This window comes from Cyphellophora attinorum (genome assembly GCF_001299255.1).
Source record: "Cyphellophora attinorum strain CBS 131958 chromosome Unknown Contig1, whole genome shotgun sequence".
Taxonomy (NCBI): domain Eukaryota; kingdom Fungi; phylum Ascomycota; class Eurotiomycetes; order Chaetothyriales; family Cyphellophoraceae; genus Cyphellophora; species Cyphellophora attinorum.
This window is the reverse complement of record NW_017253229.1, coordinates 1,609,781-1,625,811: the sequence shown is the minus strand read 5'-3', so window position 1 is coordinate 1,625,811 and position 16,031 is coordinate 1,609,781. Positions and strand designations below refer to the sequence as shown.

The following is a 16,031-nucleotide window of genomic DNA, read 5'->3' as shown; positions in this document are numbered from 1 at the left end:
GAAGATGTCAGCTACCAAGCAAAAACCTCTGACACCGGAGAGTACCTACTGGTAGATTTGTGCCCGATGTTGAGACAAAATCCCACTGTAGAACGAGCATCTCGCCCTGGTCAAAGCCGCCAATCCACAATTTTTGTGCAATGATCTTTCTCGCCGGCAACAAGGCAAGAGCCAAGTATCGCATCGTGAAAAGAGCATCTGTCAGTGTAGTGTCACTCCTTACAGAGCCGTCGACACAAAGTCATGAAGAGCAGATCCATGTGTCAAAACCGTCTTGCGCACGTTGAGGTACAAGGCTTCATGGCAGGTGCATATCCCCGCCTTGAGCGCGTCTGTACGACTCGGGTTGTCTTACGGCGACTTACCTCGACCTGATGTCTCGGTAGGACGGCGCGGGCAGTAACTAAGCACAAGTCCTATCGGCAGAGCCAATGTCGGAGGCATCAACACGGGGGACGCTGGCGTTTCGAAGCCATGATGATGCCTTTCACAAGCACACATTGCTGAGGAGGTCCTGGTCAAATCGGAAGATACCCTGGATCAGACGTGCGCTTGACGCCCGGTCAGCGTGTATTGCGCGCTCGCCGTCTCTCGGTCTGTGTGACACGCGCAGGCTAGTCGAGCAGTTTGCTAGGGACCACAACCTGTGATGGAACGTCAGAATGAGTTTGGACACTAAGAGCACGTGACCGCGCGTTCGGTGGCGGTGATAGTTGCTAGAAACGTCAAGCGTTATCACGGACACTTGCAGCAAGTCGTTGCGAACTCTAGCGCTGACTTGTAAGGCCCGCAATAGTCATGTCGAGCGCTCTAACGTGCAAGCTATGATGATCAGCATCAGGCGACGTGGATGCTACCCCGCCTGCCAGTGCTTTGTGCACCGCGTTGCGCATTGCGCTAGATGCCAGGAGATATAACGGCTAGCACGTTGCGCTTGGTCGCCCGATATGATCGTTCACGCATTTCACGAAAATCCATGTGAGACTGGTCGGTGTGCGCACCATGCCTGGATCACGCAGAACATGGCTCGGCGCCTTGCTCGACCGAACATTCACCTGGATGAACAGCCTTCCGGTGGAGAGCTGTAGCTATACAGTCGAGAGTTTTCGCATACCAGTCGACAAGAATCTAGAACTGACAGCAGATCTCTATCAGACTTTGTCTCCCAAACCAAAAGGCACTCTTCTCGTACGGACGCCATACGGCCTCGGCATTGCCGCTGCCCTAGGCACAGGCCGCTTCTTCGCTGCACAAGGATATCACGTTCTGATGAACGCCTGCCGAGGCACCTCTGGCTCCGATGGCCAAGTTGCAGCCGGCACGGACGACGTCGCAGACGGTCAAGCCGTGGTTGCGTGGATGCGCAAGCAGCATGGTACACTGGCTCATTTGCCACGTTGGGCGGGTCTTATCTTGGATACACGCAGTGGGCGCTACTGGCAGGCGAACCAAAGGACATGAAGGCAGCCGCCATCTTCACTGGGCCAGACAGCATGCAGGGCTTTCTTTGGAGTACGGGCGCTATGCAGTCGCACATCATCATTTGGGCAGACTTGATGCCCAGGATGACGAGAGGTGATGGGATGCTCTTGCTGATGTGGTATATGCGATCGATGATGGAGACTCTACAGCCGGTGTTTGACTCGGTGCCGCTTGTTGATGGAGTCAGCAAGTATCTTGGGGAGAAAAGTATGCCTGAGTGGCTTCATAAGGCGCTCACCGTCCCGAATGACTCGTGGCCGGGATACGAGCCTCCTCCGACGGCTGGCGTGCTTGAGAAGGCAAACATTCCCATACTGCAGGTGACGGGTTGGTATGATTCGATTTTTGCAGTTATTATGCATCAGTACTATCGACTATTGGAAAGGGGTGTCACCGTGAGACTTGTCATTGGACCATGGACACACTTGGGCGCACAAGGCCGCAATGTGTCGGCAGAGACACTGCCATGGGTCGAAGAACATCTTGCTGGTGGTCGCCCTGATCCGAAGCCCGCTGTCCGATATTTTCTGACGGGCAAAGAGGAGTGGCGCGAAGTGGACAAGTGGCCGCCAGTCCCACGATCGCGACAGCAATACTTCCTTGATACGAATGATCGATTGTCATTGTCAGCCGGCTCCAACGACCGTGCAGAATCCTCATTCATGTTCGATCCGGCAAATCCGACGCCATCGACCGGCTCCCCTCAAGCATTTGCCGCCAAGAAGGGTCGCACAGATGAGAACAACACGCTCATAGCGAGGTCGGATGTCATCAGCTTCACTTCACCTCCACTCACAACGGACATTGAAGTCATGGGTCAATCTATAGTCACCATCCACCACTCAACAGACAATCCTCACGCGGACCTCCGTATCATCCTTAGTGAAGTCGACAGTAAGACAGGTATCTCACGACAGGTCTCGGAGTACTACAGGCGACTCGACCCAAAGCGGTCGCAGACTGAGCCACTGAATGTCTCGCTTCACGACATCGCGCATGTCTTCCGCAAGGGCAACAGAATTCGACTATCGGTCGCGGGTGGGTCACATCCCAAGTATATCAGAAACATAGGATCTCGAGAGAATCCTGGATCAGGGACGACCCTGAGGTCAGTGACTCATACTGTCAAACACCACACAAGCGCGGTTTCCGTGCTGTTTCTGCCGGTCACGAGTGGTGTTGATATGTAGGCCGCGTTGCCGAGCTACGAGGAGAGATGTGTAGCAAGCTCGAGGGACCAGAGACAATCACGAAGGAATGCCTTACAGATGGGACAAGGGAAAAGGCTCATGTTGTAGTACTGCGGCCTGCGAGCAGGGCTAGCTATGGTCCTGGGCAGCAGTCTTGTAATGTGCGACGGATGGATGCAGGTATACGATCCATGTTAATACAGGTACACGGTCAATGGCACGAGTGGATCAAAGAGCTACAGCGGCCCCATCATCGACGTCCATCGACTCCAAGTCTTCTCGTCCTGTACGAGGTGGATCGTTCGTCTCTCACGCCATGAGTACCGTCCAAGAACATTAGAGAGCTGCCTCGTCAATGCGGCCGGTGTCGGAGACCGCAACTTGTGGACATCTGTCCGGAGCACAAGCTTGCGTTGGTCGACGGGAAGGTACCTCGAGAAGTAGCTCATGCAGCGGCCGGGAGTTACATCACTGCGCCTTGTATCTAAGCTCGCTATGCAGCATTCCATTACTGTGCGGCACTATGCCGCAGATACTTAGTAGATGAGCGAGTGTCATGACTAGAGAGGTCAGACTCGTCTCACTCATACGAGGCACTGATTTAAGAGTCAACCCATCTCAGTCCAATCCAGAATATGCTTTTGGCGTCGGTATTCCACCGTCTGTAGACAGTTCATGAGCAAACTGCCTATTTCTGCCACTTTCCACTTGTTGACGTCGAGAGTCGCTGCGTGACGAAGTTGAGTCTGTAGTGATAGTTTGGAATGAATGTGGATGACTCCGGAGCTTGCTGCCAGCAAATTGATCAGCTGTTGCTGGCACGTGCAATTGTCGAATGTCGTCGGGAGGTGAGTGATTCAGCCAGTCGCTCTCGTCGACCGGCTTAGAAGTTGTGGCCTCTGCGGCTGCAAGAGACGCCGGTCGTTCTATAGAAGGGAAGTCAATCGACTCGGTGCCTTCTTCATCGTTGATGTAGATGGGCAACGACTTGAATGTCGGCGCCTGCGGCTGCTCTGTTACCTCGTTGACTGTCTCTGCATCGCTTGCGGAACAGCAGAAGCAACGGAGCCAGTTGCGGCGTTTGAAGTAGACGAAACCCATGGACATTGTGAGCAGACTGATCACAGGTCCTAGGATGGCTCCCGATAAGGCGGCTTTGGTCAGCCCATTGACCGCTGCGTCGCCGGTGCTTGTTGTTTCGTTGGTGTTGTCTGGTAGGGAAGATGAGCATGCCTTCGTAGTGCCTATGGCAGCACTCGACGGCCCACGGGTCGTTGTAGTGGTAATCGTGGTGGCGACTCCTGTTGAGTCTGTTGCTGTGACAGTGTTGCCTAAACCAGGGCTAGGGTTTGGCGGCCCAATGACGTCCAGTGAGGTTCCTGAATTGTATCCATCCCGATCTAGTGTCGCATCTCTGCTGAGTGCCAGGCGGTCGGGGATGCCAAAATCATACGGTCCGGACCATGAAGACGCAGTAAAGCCGCTCGAGTCTTGAGCCATAAAGAAGACTGGCAATCCTTCATGGAACTCGTCAGGCATGTCCCAGTGATCACTGTCCTGAGAGTCTCGCTGTTCGACGATGATTTGACCAACAAAGACATCATTCTCAGTGTTGTTCGATCTGAAAAGCACAATCTTCCATGATCCATTAGTATTAGCAACACTAGTGAAGTCCCACTGGAGATACATCCTCATTCCCTGGTAGAGTCCGGAGATGGTGAGATGTTGGCCGGAAGTGCCAGCAATGATAGCTAGTAGGAGGGAGAAATGCAACCTCATCTTCCACCTATTGAGACTGCTGCGTACCGGCGCTGTAGCGATCAAGCAGTCGCAGATACTGCGTCTCCTGAGGTGATCCAGCAAATCGAGGCACATGAAGACTGCCCTAGGGGGAAATTCTGCAAGAGTCGTACACCACGCCTTTGGCTTGCGATCATATTGCGAGGGGTAATTGTATCTTGGACGACTGTGCGACGTGTGCAGCTGCCCTCGGAACAAGGTGAGTATTGAAGGTCCGAAACACGGCCAGCCGCAGTATGCTACACAGTTGTGCATCATCCCAAGACACCAATACGCAGGCTTACGGGAGCCTTTTGACTGCCGTGATGGAAAGAATTGACCACAATTCGTACTGATCATTGTTTAGCATCTTCAGCACTTCGCCACGTGTCTGGCTTGCCAATTACCCCTTCCAGAAGCTGAGGCACCAGCACAGCAGCATCGCCCTCAAAGAAGAAGTCGTCACTGTCCAGTGCTCGAGCATCGCTGCGATCCATGTTGATTACCGCAACTCTTGCACCCTTCTTCTTTGCCATGGCGGAGTATCCTGCAGCAGGCCATACCTTGGCTGAAGTGCCGATGACTAACATGAGGTCGATCTTGTCATTCTCTGCGAAGTAGTCATTGACGGATTGCATGACATCCTCTGGGAGAGACTCGCCGAACCACACGACACCCGGACGCAGGAGATTCTTCTCGCATTTCGGGCAGTGTGGGAGGGCTCCTGTGGGTGGTGATGAGATCGGGATGTCGGCGTTGGAGATGTCAAGGCCCCGAATCAGAGGGTTCGAGGGCACGTCGGATTGTCGCTCTGCAGTCTTCGCAGCTTTCGTGTTGACTATTTGGCCAGGCTCTTTGAGCTCCGGCGCAGCAGTCTCCTCGCCTGATGTCCCAATTGAAGCACCCTTCTGAGCAATGTGTTTCTCCAGTAGCTTATTGCCAAAAGCAGGCTTCTCTGGATCGACACCGTCCTTCTTCTGTAGCATCACATCGATAGCGGCCTGGTCTTCCGGAATTGCCAGTGCTTCGACAATTGGGTCAGTCAGATCATTCTTGCGTACATAGCCGCAGCGGCGCTCGTCCCAACACTTAATGTCGAACAGGTTGCCATGTAGGAGCTTCAACTGCTTTTCCGGATGACCTGCTCTGGGTCCAAGGTTGTCCACGTTCTGGCTCAACGTCAAGAACTGCGGGTTGCGCCGCGCCAGCTCAGCCAGGGCGTAGTGTGCTGGATTCGGCTTGGCGTTCAATGCCATATGGCGACGGTAGGAGTAGAACTGCCAGACAAGGCCAGGATCATTGCGGAAGGCGGTGGGAGTTGCCAGCACAGTCGCATCGTAGTTGCGCCAGAGACCTCCTGCGCCACGAAAGGTAGGTAGTCCGCTTGATGCGCTCAGTCCTGCGCCGAGGAGAGCAACGATGCGGCGAGAGTTGAGGAGATGGGCCTTGAATGCCGCGATGTCCGTGGAGGGCATGTCGTCCTTGGCTTTGGGTGTCATGGATGCTGTTATTGGGTTTGTCTTGATTGTTGATTCAAGATGTCTTTGGGTGACTGAGAGTTCCGCTCTGGAAGACGTTTCGGAGGTCGCACAGACGAGTCTTGGTTACATATATGCGTCTTCATTCACCTACATGTCGTTTCGTTATGATTGCTGTTGTCTCATGTTCGTTGTTGCCTGCTCGCTCGCAGGTACTCCTGTCAGTGCGCGCTACTCGTGAGTCATGAGCTCCAGTACTTAAGCGGGTGTGCTTTATCGTCGTGACTGCCTAGGGCTTTTGAAGTTGTCGTTGTTGATCTAGTCAAACGACTTCCAGGCGGACATGTTCTCCTACCAACCATGATAGGATGTAATGAGGATTTGATGAATGGACGTTGTGTAATCGCTTAGAATCGGCAATGTCGAGGCAGCGAATAGGATTTTATTCCGTTTCCACAAGGACTCCCGCAGCGGTGACCACTTCACTCAGATGGCAATGTGACCCCTCCTCATTTCTTTTTCAGTCATTCTTAACGACGAAACGAAAAGTCCTAGAGTACAGCGCATTCCTCAGAGCCTCACGAACGTAGCGATCGTCACCATTTCCCCTTCAGTGCATTCGTTCTGGAATATCGCCACTTCGCCTCATCGAGTCCTACGAGGCCAGCGAGGCCCTCAACCGTTTGACACAGGGTCCCTCAGATGATAGCGCCTACGGCGATGGGGCGTCTTCCCCATCATGCATCCCGCCGATCGAGCCGGCGGCGCGTAAATCTGCTGGTCTTCCTGACCGAGGGCATCGGCCCAGATGTGCTGCCGTTTCTGCTCCAGAACGCAGATCTCAATGTTCGTGTCGTGGCGGATACCTCGAAACAAGATTTTGCACAATACATGGAGCCGGGAATATCACTAGAGCAACTGGAATGGTACGAGAACTCGCCACAGGATCCTTATCGGAATCAGAATAAGATGCAGGGACACCGACTGGCAAGGTGGGCTGATCTGCTGTTCATGCTCTCAGATGCCGGAATGACGAGTTTGATGCTTGGAGGCTTCACGACGGATGTGATATTGCATGTGCTGAGGTGTTGGAACTCCTCGAAAAGAATCATTATGCTCCCAGAACTAAGCCAGGACGAGTGGAAGCATCCGATCTGGGAGAGGCAAATGATGAAGCTGCAGCGGGACTCGGACTGGATACACCTCCTACAGCCTGCGCTCTGGAACTTTTCCGACCAGCCTACCGGCGTCAGCCAGCCAGGTCCAAGTCCTATGGGCGGCGAGCCTGACATTGACTGGCATTGGGAAGGGCCAGGAGATATTCTCGAAGCCATTCACAGCGAGGTACAGAGCGTGCTCAGGAAACACGCGAGCAAGCCTGTCGTAGTGTCAGGACCAAGCAACAATCAGGACGACGAAGATAAAGCAAGATTGCCTCCTGAAGTTTGGACAGTCATACTGGACCACCTAGGTGACTGGGAACTGGCGACAGCGTTGGGTATCTATCACCACATCCCCACACCAAGCGAATGGTCTGGGCTTGTTCCGCGATCTGGAGCGAAGACACACAGCTTGGAGTACACCATTCTCACACAGCCACTGTCAAGGATTAGGGCATACTTCACGACTTCCGCATCCTACAAACCACCTACCACACTCTCACAAATTGCGACTCGACTGATCTTCCGGTTTAGCATGACGAAGCTTTTGACTTATCTGGCGCTCCAACAGAAAGACATCTTCTGGACCAGCTTCGGGCTGTCCCTACTTCCTCACAAAGCTAGCCTGATCTACAATTCTCCGGCGATCCTCCAGTGGTGGAAAGACTGTCCTGCAGTGATCAAGAAAGAATACGGCCCGGAAGCTCTTGATGGCGCATCTCGCGCAGGCTTTGTCGAAGTGCTTCAGTGGTGGATAGACTCTGGCTTACACCTCTCATACACCGAGAAAGCACTGGAGTCCGCTTCAGCAAAAGGTCACGTCGAGGTACTGGATTGGTGGAAGACCAACAGCGAGAAGTTGCAGAACACGTCTCGAGACCTGCCGCTGAAGGTTGGCAAGAGCATCATACTTGCCGCTCAATCAGGTCGCGTTGAGAGCATCGAGTGGTGGGAGAACAGCGGCATTCCATACTCGCATGAAGATGGTGTCACTCGCTTGGCTTCTCAACATGGCCACGTAGCAGTCCTGGAGACGTGGTACAACTTCAAAGGAAGCAAAATGATATTTGACAACCAGGTCCTCGTCGGTGCGACAAAGAACGGCCATGCAGGTGTGCTGCAGTGGTGGAAAGAGGTCAGCAAGAGGAGTGGTCTGAAAGTTGAATACAAGACTTGTGACATCGAAGAGGCTATGGAAGATGCGGTAGGTGGTGGTGGGGAGGGCGAGGTCAGGGAATGGTGGGGAAGAAACGGACTCAATCTTGGAGTAGGCACCGGAGAATGGATGAAGGTGAAGACGCTTTGAAAGAGCAGGGAGGAACGATAGGTATGTTTGATTGCCAGCCAGCAAGCGCTTTCGGAATATTATTGTTTAGTCCACTTGTCCCTGGCGCAGAACCTGGCTCGTTCTTGCCCTGGCAGGTGCGAAAGCATTTGCTACAACGGTCCTCTCACGGTGACATCGACATCCTTCCGACTCGGCATGGCAATATCACTTGTCCTGTGAATGTGCTCCTCATACCGCCTGAACAGCTATTTCGACAACGCGAAGGCCACTCATGTGCCAGATTCTGGCCCAAACAAGGTACTTAGTATTTCTCAATCGGATTATGATCCGCCGCCATGTCTCACCAGTCTCCCCAAGCACTGGCAGCGACCTCGTCCCGAGGATGCGCGAGCGGGCCACCTATTCATGAAGCTTACTATTGTTCTTTGGTCGACGAAAGTTGGGTCATAACGACGTACATCGGCATTTCCAGTGATCACTCCTGAGTTCTCGTAATGCATCAACGACGGCATGTATACTATCCCTCTCGTCCTCCCGTTCCTTCTCAGTGCCAGCATCTTTGGCAAAGCTCACTCAAAGATTGTGGTGGGCCCGCATCTCACAACCGCCGAATGCGTCGTCGGTGCAAATTGCACGATAGAGTGGCTGACAGACGACTGTGACCAGACGCAAAAGGTGAGAGAATTTTCCCTCGTACGAATGGCTGTGATACTGAGCGGCGTTAGTATGCACTGTGGCTTAACAGCAAGATGGACGGCAGTTCGGGAAGCAATTCAACTTGACAATAGCTATGCGTTCTTGGACAATGGTACGTGTTGCAGCTCCTGACGTATGCTCCCTAAACTGACACGAACAGTGCAAGAAAACAGTTGTATGTACACAATGATCAAGGCCGAGACCGGCAATTTTCGCTCGAACGAGCGCTATGACATCTTCATGGCACCCTTTGATGCTGCATATCCAGAGGATAGATGGAATTACGACTCGGATATCAGAGCAGGGGTGTCATTCGATGTCTCTGCTACAGCCTCAGAAAGCGCCGAGGTCACTAAGAATCCGCCGGCCTGCCAACGGCCACTTATGCTTCCAGATACTTTCAGTCCAGAATCGGACGGCTACAATTGCTTCGACGACCCGAAATACGTGGGCTGCCGGTATTGGTACTGGAAGGAGGTAGTGGAGCTCATCAAGACAGCCTCGACCATCACCGGCATCGGGGCCTTCTACCTCGGTGTTGGCTTCGCGATGCTGGTCTATGTCCTGTCTCTATGGACCGTGAGACGCACCAGGTCATCTAGGTGTTCCGTCATAATCCCGCCCAGCACCTCTCCGAGAAGCGCAGACCCTGAAGCCGCAAGAGCAGAACTTGATGTTCAGCCAAGATCAACGTGGCCTGGAGGTGTTCTGAATGCTGTCCACGAGCCGCATCCCGGAATTCCAGTCGTGCCTGTTGTTTCCGATGAAGTCGGAACCACGACGAAAGCCTCATCACCAGTGTCGCAGATCCACGAGCTCGCTGCCTCGCCAACCCAACAACGCGACGGCATATGGCAGGGTCCCGGGATCGCCACTATCAACACGCCTTCGGTCAACCCCGTCACAGGGTCTCATGACGCAGCTAAACCAGCGGAGCTCACAAATGGCGAGCGTCAACCCATTACTGAAGACTCCGGCCATTGTCGTCTGCAGCCAGAAGTTACAAAACACCTGTCGCCAAATCCGATCAAACACCAGCGGAAGGCATCGAAGGAGCCCGACTTCGAAATGCTGACGCTGGCCTCGATCGGATCAAATCCATAGCATGGCTCTACGCAGCGACTCGTCAAGACCTGCAACCGCCGCACACATGTATACTTCCAGTCCGGGCCGCTGTTGGTCACCTGTCAGCATCGTCTTCCACTGCGTCGCCCTCGGCGTCACAATGAAGGTACTGATGTTCGGGCCTGACTGACTGTATGCAACGGATAGTTGCAGTGTCTCTGTGGTCCTGAATGGCGAACATGCTACCGTCAAGATACAGCAAGCGCAACAATTAGCTCCAGCGTTTTTGTCTGTCTGTATCAGGTGCATGCTCTGATCGCAGAGCACCTAAGTCTCCTTTTCTCCAGGGCTCAGACGCCACAGAGCAAGGTGTACGCAGCACAGTCTCAATCACCACTCATCACGTTGGCTCGGCGCTGCACACACTGGATTTCTTTGTTCTGAACCAAATAAGATCCGCAGCCTCCCGTCTACCTTATCGCATTCCAGCAAACACATGAGACATCCAATCACTGCTCAATAGCCACAAGCAGATCTCGCGACCGCGTCTCTTTCTGCATCGAATGCTGGACTCTTCGAGTCTCTGTCGACAACGCACGCCATAATGTGCATCACGCAACTCATCCTCGTCGTCCTCGTGGCTGCCGGACTCATCAATCGCAGTCATGCTAAACTTTCGACATTCCCACGCTTGACCAGAGATGAGTGCGTGATCGGCACGCCTTGTAGGGTCGAATGGACGACCGATGACTGCACCAATGTCGTCGTGGTAGGCGCCTGCCTCAAAGCTTCTCGCCCGGACACTGACCATACCTACGTAGTGGAAGCTGTGGCTCAATGGTAGCAACCCCCGAAGCACAAATGGAGAGGCGTACAGTGTCTTTCAGCTCCCGGACGGTTCGTCGAACAGCATTCGCGAGTCCGGGCCCAACTAACACTTCCTCAGTCATAGAAAATGCTTGCCATTACACAATGTCCGCGAGCACGACTTCGAATCTCACTGAAGGAGCTTACTACTACGTCTACATGTTCAGCTACGATGCGAGCTTTCCAGATGGGTTCAACAACAATACAACTCCTGGAAGCAACCTCGTGTCAGCGAAGCCGTTCCAGGTGTCAAAGTCGCTTTCTTCGTACTCCAATACCCGAGGCCCTGAAATTTTAGCTCCTCAATGTCAGAAGCCTGCTGGCACACCACTCTCGGTCGGTGCAATCGCAGGAATCGCTGTTGGCGTTTTCTTGCTTGGGCTGGTGATTGGATCGCTCGTCTTCATGGCTATCGGAGTCTGTGGAATGCGGAAAGAGAAAGCAAGAAAGGGGCAGCAGCAGCAGAAAGACACGGCTACTGAGGGAAACGAAGCTCCAAGCATTCCTCAAGGGGCCGATACGAGATCAGAAGTCAACAACCGTCCATACACTGCAGAGCTCGACCAGCATCGACCGCTGTTTTCCGAGCGCGCCATCGAGAACAACGCGTTACCAGGCCCGCCTGAAGTCCATCCCGGTACACCGTTCATCTTTGGCCCTGAGAATCCAGAATCAGCGAGATCAATCCCAGCATCAGCGAGCAACATCTCATTCGATGTCCACGAGCTGTCCTCAACGCCTGTACGCCCTGGCAACGATATCTTTGAAGGTCCAGGACAGGTCAAGATTGAGCCTGTGGGAAAGTTTGATGATACTGCTGTACCAGATCTAAACCTCGTGGGAAGCGAAGCGGAAGCAGGTGAGGCAAGCGCTCAGCAGACTGCGACTGGAGGTCGAGGAGAAGCACTGCGATAGAACAGGTGAATGGAAGAGGAGCACGAGCATGAATTTGCAGCCTTGATTTCTGCAAAGCCGACGTGTTGGAAACGAGCGCGTTGCCAAGCAATAAGCGGAAAATTTCCAGCAACGAGAATGGCTCGGCTATCTAGCTTCGGCTCCACCCGCCGCTTACCCGCTCGCTTCCCGCCACGCGCCTGCCACTTTGTTTTCACAATTCGATGCCTGCTTCATCCACACAATCCCCTTCACCGCCACGAAACAGGGTTCTCATGGCCAATTGATCATGGCAATCTTCGACGGGAGTGACGTGGTAATTAGTACCAGCCTCCCGGCACTGCTCGAGTAGGTTACTAATAAAGCAGTTGACCGTTGGGACTCGCTCTTGCCGTGCTGACTATCACATTGCCTGCCTCGCACTTTTACCTGGCAACGTGGTCGCCGTGACTGCACTCGTCGTCGATACCAACCAGTGACTTCCAAACACGACACCCTAGTCTACGATGTTCTGAAGAAGCGTCTACCACTTCCGACTCTGTACATTACTTGCATTTGGGGCGTTTTCAGCTTTTCTTTCATCACAATCGTCAGCATGCCTTCATTACTCCGATCGATATTGCCAGTGCTGGCGACAGTTGGATACAGTACTGCACAGTCGTTCAGCAATTGCAACCCGATTTCGAATCGTAAGTGCTCAACAACGGCCGCAAGCTTACCTGCTAACAAACTATAGCCGGCGTATGCCCAGCAGATCCAGCATTAGGACGAAGCACATCGATCTCATTCACCCAAAAATCGGACTCTTTCGCCGAGACTGGTGTCGTCAACTATGGCCAGAATGGCGCCGAGTTCACAGTCGCGAAATCTGGAGATAACCCTCACATCACATCAGGCTGGTACATCATGTTCGGCCACGTCGAGTTTGAGATCCAAGCTGCGCCGGGCCAAGGCATTGTCAGTAGTGCGGTTCTGATGTCAGATGTGCTCGATGAGATCGACTGGGAGTGGCTTGGTGGCGACGACAACCAGGTTCAGAGTAATTACTTCCGCAAGGGACAGGTCACAGTGGGCTACAACCGTGGTGCTTTCCACGCCGTGCAAGGAACTCACGATGGCTTTCACAAATACGCCATCGACTGGACTGCGGAGCAGATTGTGTGGTCGATCGATGGGCAGACAGTGCGCGTTCTCGAAGCTGGCAATGCACAAAATGGCGACTATCCTCAGACACCGATGCAGATCAAGGTCGGTTCCTGGGCGGGGGGTGACCCTGGCAATCCGCAGGGCACTATTGAATGGGCCGGTGGCTTGACTACCTATTCCAATGGGCCCTTCACCATGTATCTCAAGTCGATAGCAGTGACAGATTACTCGACCGGAACAGCATATACCTACTCCGGTACGACTGGCGACTGGGAATCGATCCAATCTGATGGTGGCTCAATCAACCCACAAGGCAGCGGCCAGCCTGTTGCCACAGCGGATCAGCCAGCGATAACATCGACGGTTCCAAATGACAGCAGCGCACCTCTGGCGTTCGATCCCAGTGACTCGGCATCTGTGTATGCGACAAGAACGGGCTGGCCATGGACAGGTACAGCGACAGCATCAGTGGTGCCTCCTGGGTGGTCTATTGATGGGAATGGAAATATTCATCCGCCTAGCTCGGGTGCTGTAAGTATGTCTTCCTCTGCCGCACTGTGTACGCAACACTAACAACAACTTTGCAGGCACTCTCCCCATCTGGCTCTTATGCTCCGGCATCTTCTTCGGCGTCTTCTTCAGACTCTGGCCTGAAGCAAGCACGATCAATCCTTCGAACGCATCGGCTTCACCCATTGGTGTGTTGCCACAATCTTCGCCTTCACAGACCAAGATATCAATTGGTGTAATTGGCGCAATGCCTACCACATTAGAAACGGTCCCTGCAGCTGAGACCATATCAGACGCCTCTGGGCAGCTAGTCTCGACTGGCAACAGTACCCCAGCACCTACAATCCAGTCTGGAAGTCACCCCACACAGCCCGTGAGAACGAACTCAGCAACTGCGAGTCAAGGCTCAGATACTGCTTCTGACAAGCAGACCTCGTCTATTCCCACTGCAGCCAGTAGCGCAACGCCTGGCCCCAACAGTACTACGGCCACGAGCGACTCTTCAGCCGCAGCGAGCACAGTCACAACAGGGTCGAAGAGGCCCACGGTCACGACGCTGTCTACCAGCCGGACGTGGCCTGCAACTCTCACGCGATCGGCCTCTACAACACAGTCCTCCACGGATACCTCGACCACGAGTGAAACAGGGAACCCCACGGAAACGCCTCAGGCGCCTTCGTCGACGGGCCTTAGAAATACCGCCCAATATTGGTCTCTCATAGGGCTCACAGGGACTTTCACTCTTGCAACTTGGCTGCTGTCATTTTGAAGGGGGTCAGGAGCAATTTCGCCGGCCTGACATGGCTCCTCGAGAGATGAGCCACTTATTAGTAATAATCACGAGCTACGACACGATACCCCAAAATGGATATACAAAGCCGGGTAACAAGATAGGATACCGGGCAGGACTATATGGACATAGAAGTCAGTAGTATGAAGAATTGACAGTTGCAAGCTGTTTCCAGACAAACAGGAGTATAAGTTGCGAAACTCTTCAAGCACACCTGTAGTTGAAGCGGCCGTAGGTGACTCGGCGCCCGAAGAGTCAAGCTTTAGGCGGTCTCGGCGCTGCAGGGCCTTTCTTCGGGCGAGTAATTCCGCATGCAACGTCATTGCGCATTGCCCCTCGTCAAGTCTTCTTTCGACCACCAACAACCTTGCCACACGATCAACACATGTGGAAAATCGAATCTGCTGCGTAAGGTACCTTACACAATCACATAGATCGCTTTCTTCTATTCGCTTCCTGTTTATGCTGGCTACATTTCACATAGCCTGGCTCACAGTCCTGAATACGACCACCTACTTCTTGTGGTCTACCGGTTTCTGGCCTCCATACCACTCAACCACACATCCCTCCTACACAGATCGAATTCCCAACCATGGCGTCAAGTACAGCCGACATCACCCAAACACATCCATACACCTGCAACTCATGCGCCGTCGCCTTCCGCAACAGCGATGCGCAACGGACACACATGCGAAGTGACTGGCACAGATACAACCTCAAGCGCAAAGTAGCAGACTTGCCACCTGTCTCGTCTGACGACTACAATGACAAAGTCCTCGCCGCCCAGGCCACGAATAAGGCCGCCGCCGAGTCAGCCGCCTACAATCAATCGTGTACCATCTGCAGGAAGACATACTACAGCGAGCATGCGTATGAGAACCACATGAACAGCAAAGCTCACAGATTGCGGGAGGCAAGAGGCGATGGAGGGTCGGTCAATGGCTCAACCATATCGAAGTCAGAATCTCGTGTTTCGGAGACGCCAGATCCAAAAGCGCAGGCTGAGTTCGACGAGGTGGTCGCTGGCATTAAGAAGACGAGCTTGAAGGAGCGTCCAGATCTGCAGCGGCGGCCATCTGCTCCGGCTCCAGAAGAGGAGACTCGCAAGCAGGACCATCCCATGTCACCAGAAAAGCCGGAAATTTCAGTGCCGCCGCTGACCCGATGCTTCTTCTGCAACTACGACTCCCCGAATCCGAAGCTGAGCGTCGAGCACATGACACGAATCCACGGCCTCTTCATTCCCGAGCAGACCTACCTCACTGATCGGGAGGGACTTTTGGGCTACCTGCAGGCGAAAATTCATTCCAACCATGAATGTCTCTGGTGTCACAAGCTCAAGAATACTACGGACGGTGTTCAGACTCACATGCGCGACAAAGGTCACTGCAGGATAGCTTTCGAGTCTGAGGAAGAAATGATCGAAGTCGGCCAATTTTACGACTTCTCTAGCACATACTCAGATCCGGAAGCCGACGATGACTCATCAGACGTGGACATGGATGGAAGCACCAGCAAGAAGGCCAAATCGAACGGCGGTGTCAAGATTCCGAACGACAAGTCCAACGAAGAAGATGACGGCTGGGAGACCGATTCTTCCTTCTCCTCGCTCGACTCGAACGAACTCACCTCCGTCCCGGTCGACGACCGCACCGAGTCCTACAACCGCCTGCACCTCCACCGCCA

At 53.6% G+C, this 16,031-nt stretch overlaps 7 protein-coding genes across 7 annotated transcripts; 5 read left to right on the top strand and 2 right to left on the bottom strand.

Moving 5' to 3' along the window:
- Positions 1–1,002: 1,002 nt before the first annotated feature.
- AB675_853 (Cocaine esterase) lies at positions 1,003–2,672 on the top strand (the record flags this gene model as incomplete). The annotated part of the gene is made up of 2 exons (XM_018148993.1): positions 1,003–1,375; positions 1,444–2,672. 2 exons carry the CDS (start codon positions 1,003–1,005, stop codon positions 2,670–2,672), a joined length of 1,602 nt encoding a protein of 533 aa, XP_018006073.1.
- Positions 2,673–3,290: 618 nt separating this feature from the next.
- On the bottom strand, positions 3,291–4,451 carry AB675_852 (uncharacterized protein; the record flags this gene model as incomplete). The annotated part of the gene is made up of 1 exon (XM_018148982.1): positions 3,291–4,451. One exon carries the CDS (start codon positions 4,449–4,451, stop codon positions 3,291–3,293), a length of 1,161 nt encoding a protein of 386 aa, XP_018005601.1.
- A 356-nt stretch (positions 4,452–4,807) lies between these two features.
- Positions 4,808–5,950, bottom strand: AB675_851 (NAD-dependent protein deacylase; the record flags this gene model as incomplete). Its single annotated transcript, XM_018148972.1, has 1 exon — positions 4,808–5,950. The coding sequence occupies one exon, from the start codon at positions 5,948–5,950 to the stop codon at positions 4,808–4,810; it is 1,143 nt and encodes a 380-aa protein (XP_018005515.1).
- Positions 5,951–6,649: 699 nt separating this feature from the next.
- On the top strand, positions 6,650–8,395 carry AB675_850 (uncharacterized protein; the record flags this gene model as incomplete). The annotated part of the gene is made up of 1 exon (XM_018148961.1): positions 6,650–8,395. One exon carries the CDS (start codon positions 6,650–6,652, stop codon positions 8,393–8,395), a length of 1,746 nt encoding a protein of 581 aa, XP_018005793.1.
- A 492-nt stretch (positions 8,396–8,887) lies between these two features.
- AB675_849 (uncharacterized protein) lies at positions 8,888–10,177 on the top strand (the record flags this gene model as incomplete). Its single annotated transcript, XM_018148949.1, has 2 exons — positions 8,888–9,185; positions 9,234–10,177. The coding sequence occupies 2 exons, from the start codon at positions 8,888–8,890 to the stop codon at positions 10,175–10,177; spliced, it is 1,242 nt and encodes a 413-aa protein (XP_018005410.1).
- A 565-nt stretch (positions 10,178–10,742) lies between these two features.
- Positions 10,743–11,920, top strand: AB675_848 (uncharacterized protein; the record flags this gene model as incomplete). The annotated part of the gene is made up of 3 exons (XM_018148939.1): positions 10,743–10,907; positions 10,960–11,035; positions 11,085–11,920. The coding sequence occupies 3 exons, from the start codon at positions 10,743–10,745 to the stop codon at positions 11,918–11,920; spliced, it is 1,077 nt and encodes a 358-aa protein (XP_018005866.1).
- A 574-nt stretch (positions 11,921–12,494) lies between these two features.
- On the top strand, positions 12,495–14,197 carry AB675_847 (putative glycosidase crf1; the record flags this gene model as incomplete). The annotated part of the gene is made up of 4 exons (XM_018148928.1): positions 12,495–12,588; positions 12,636–13,580; positions 13,633–13,928; positions 14,015–14,197. 4 exons carry the CDS (start codon positions 12,495–12,497, stop codon positions 14,195–14,197), a joined length of 1,518 nt encoding a protein of 505 aa, XP_018005904.1.
- Positions 14,198–16,031: the final 1,834 nt, after the last annotated feature.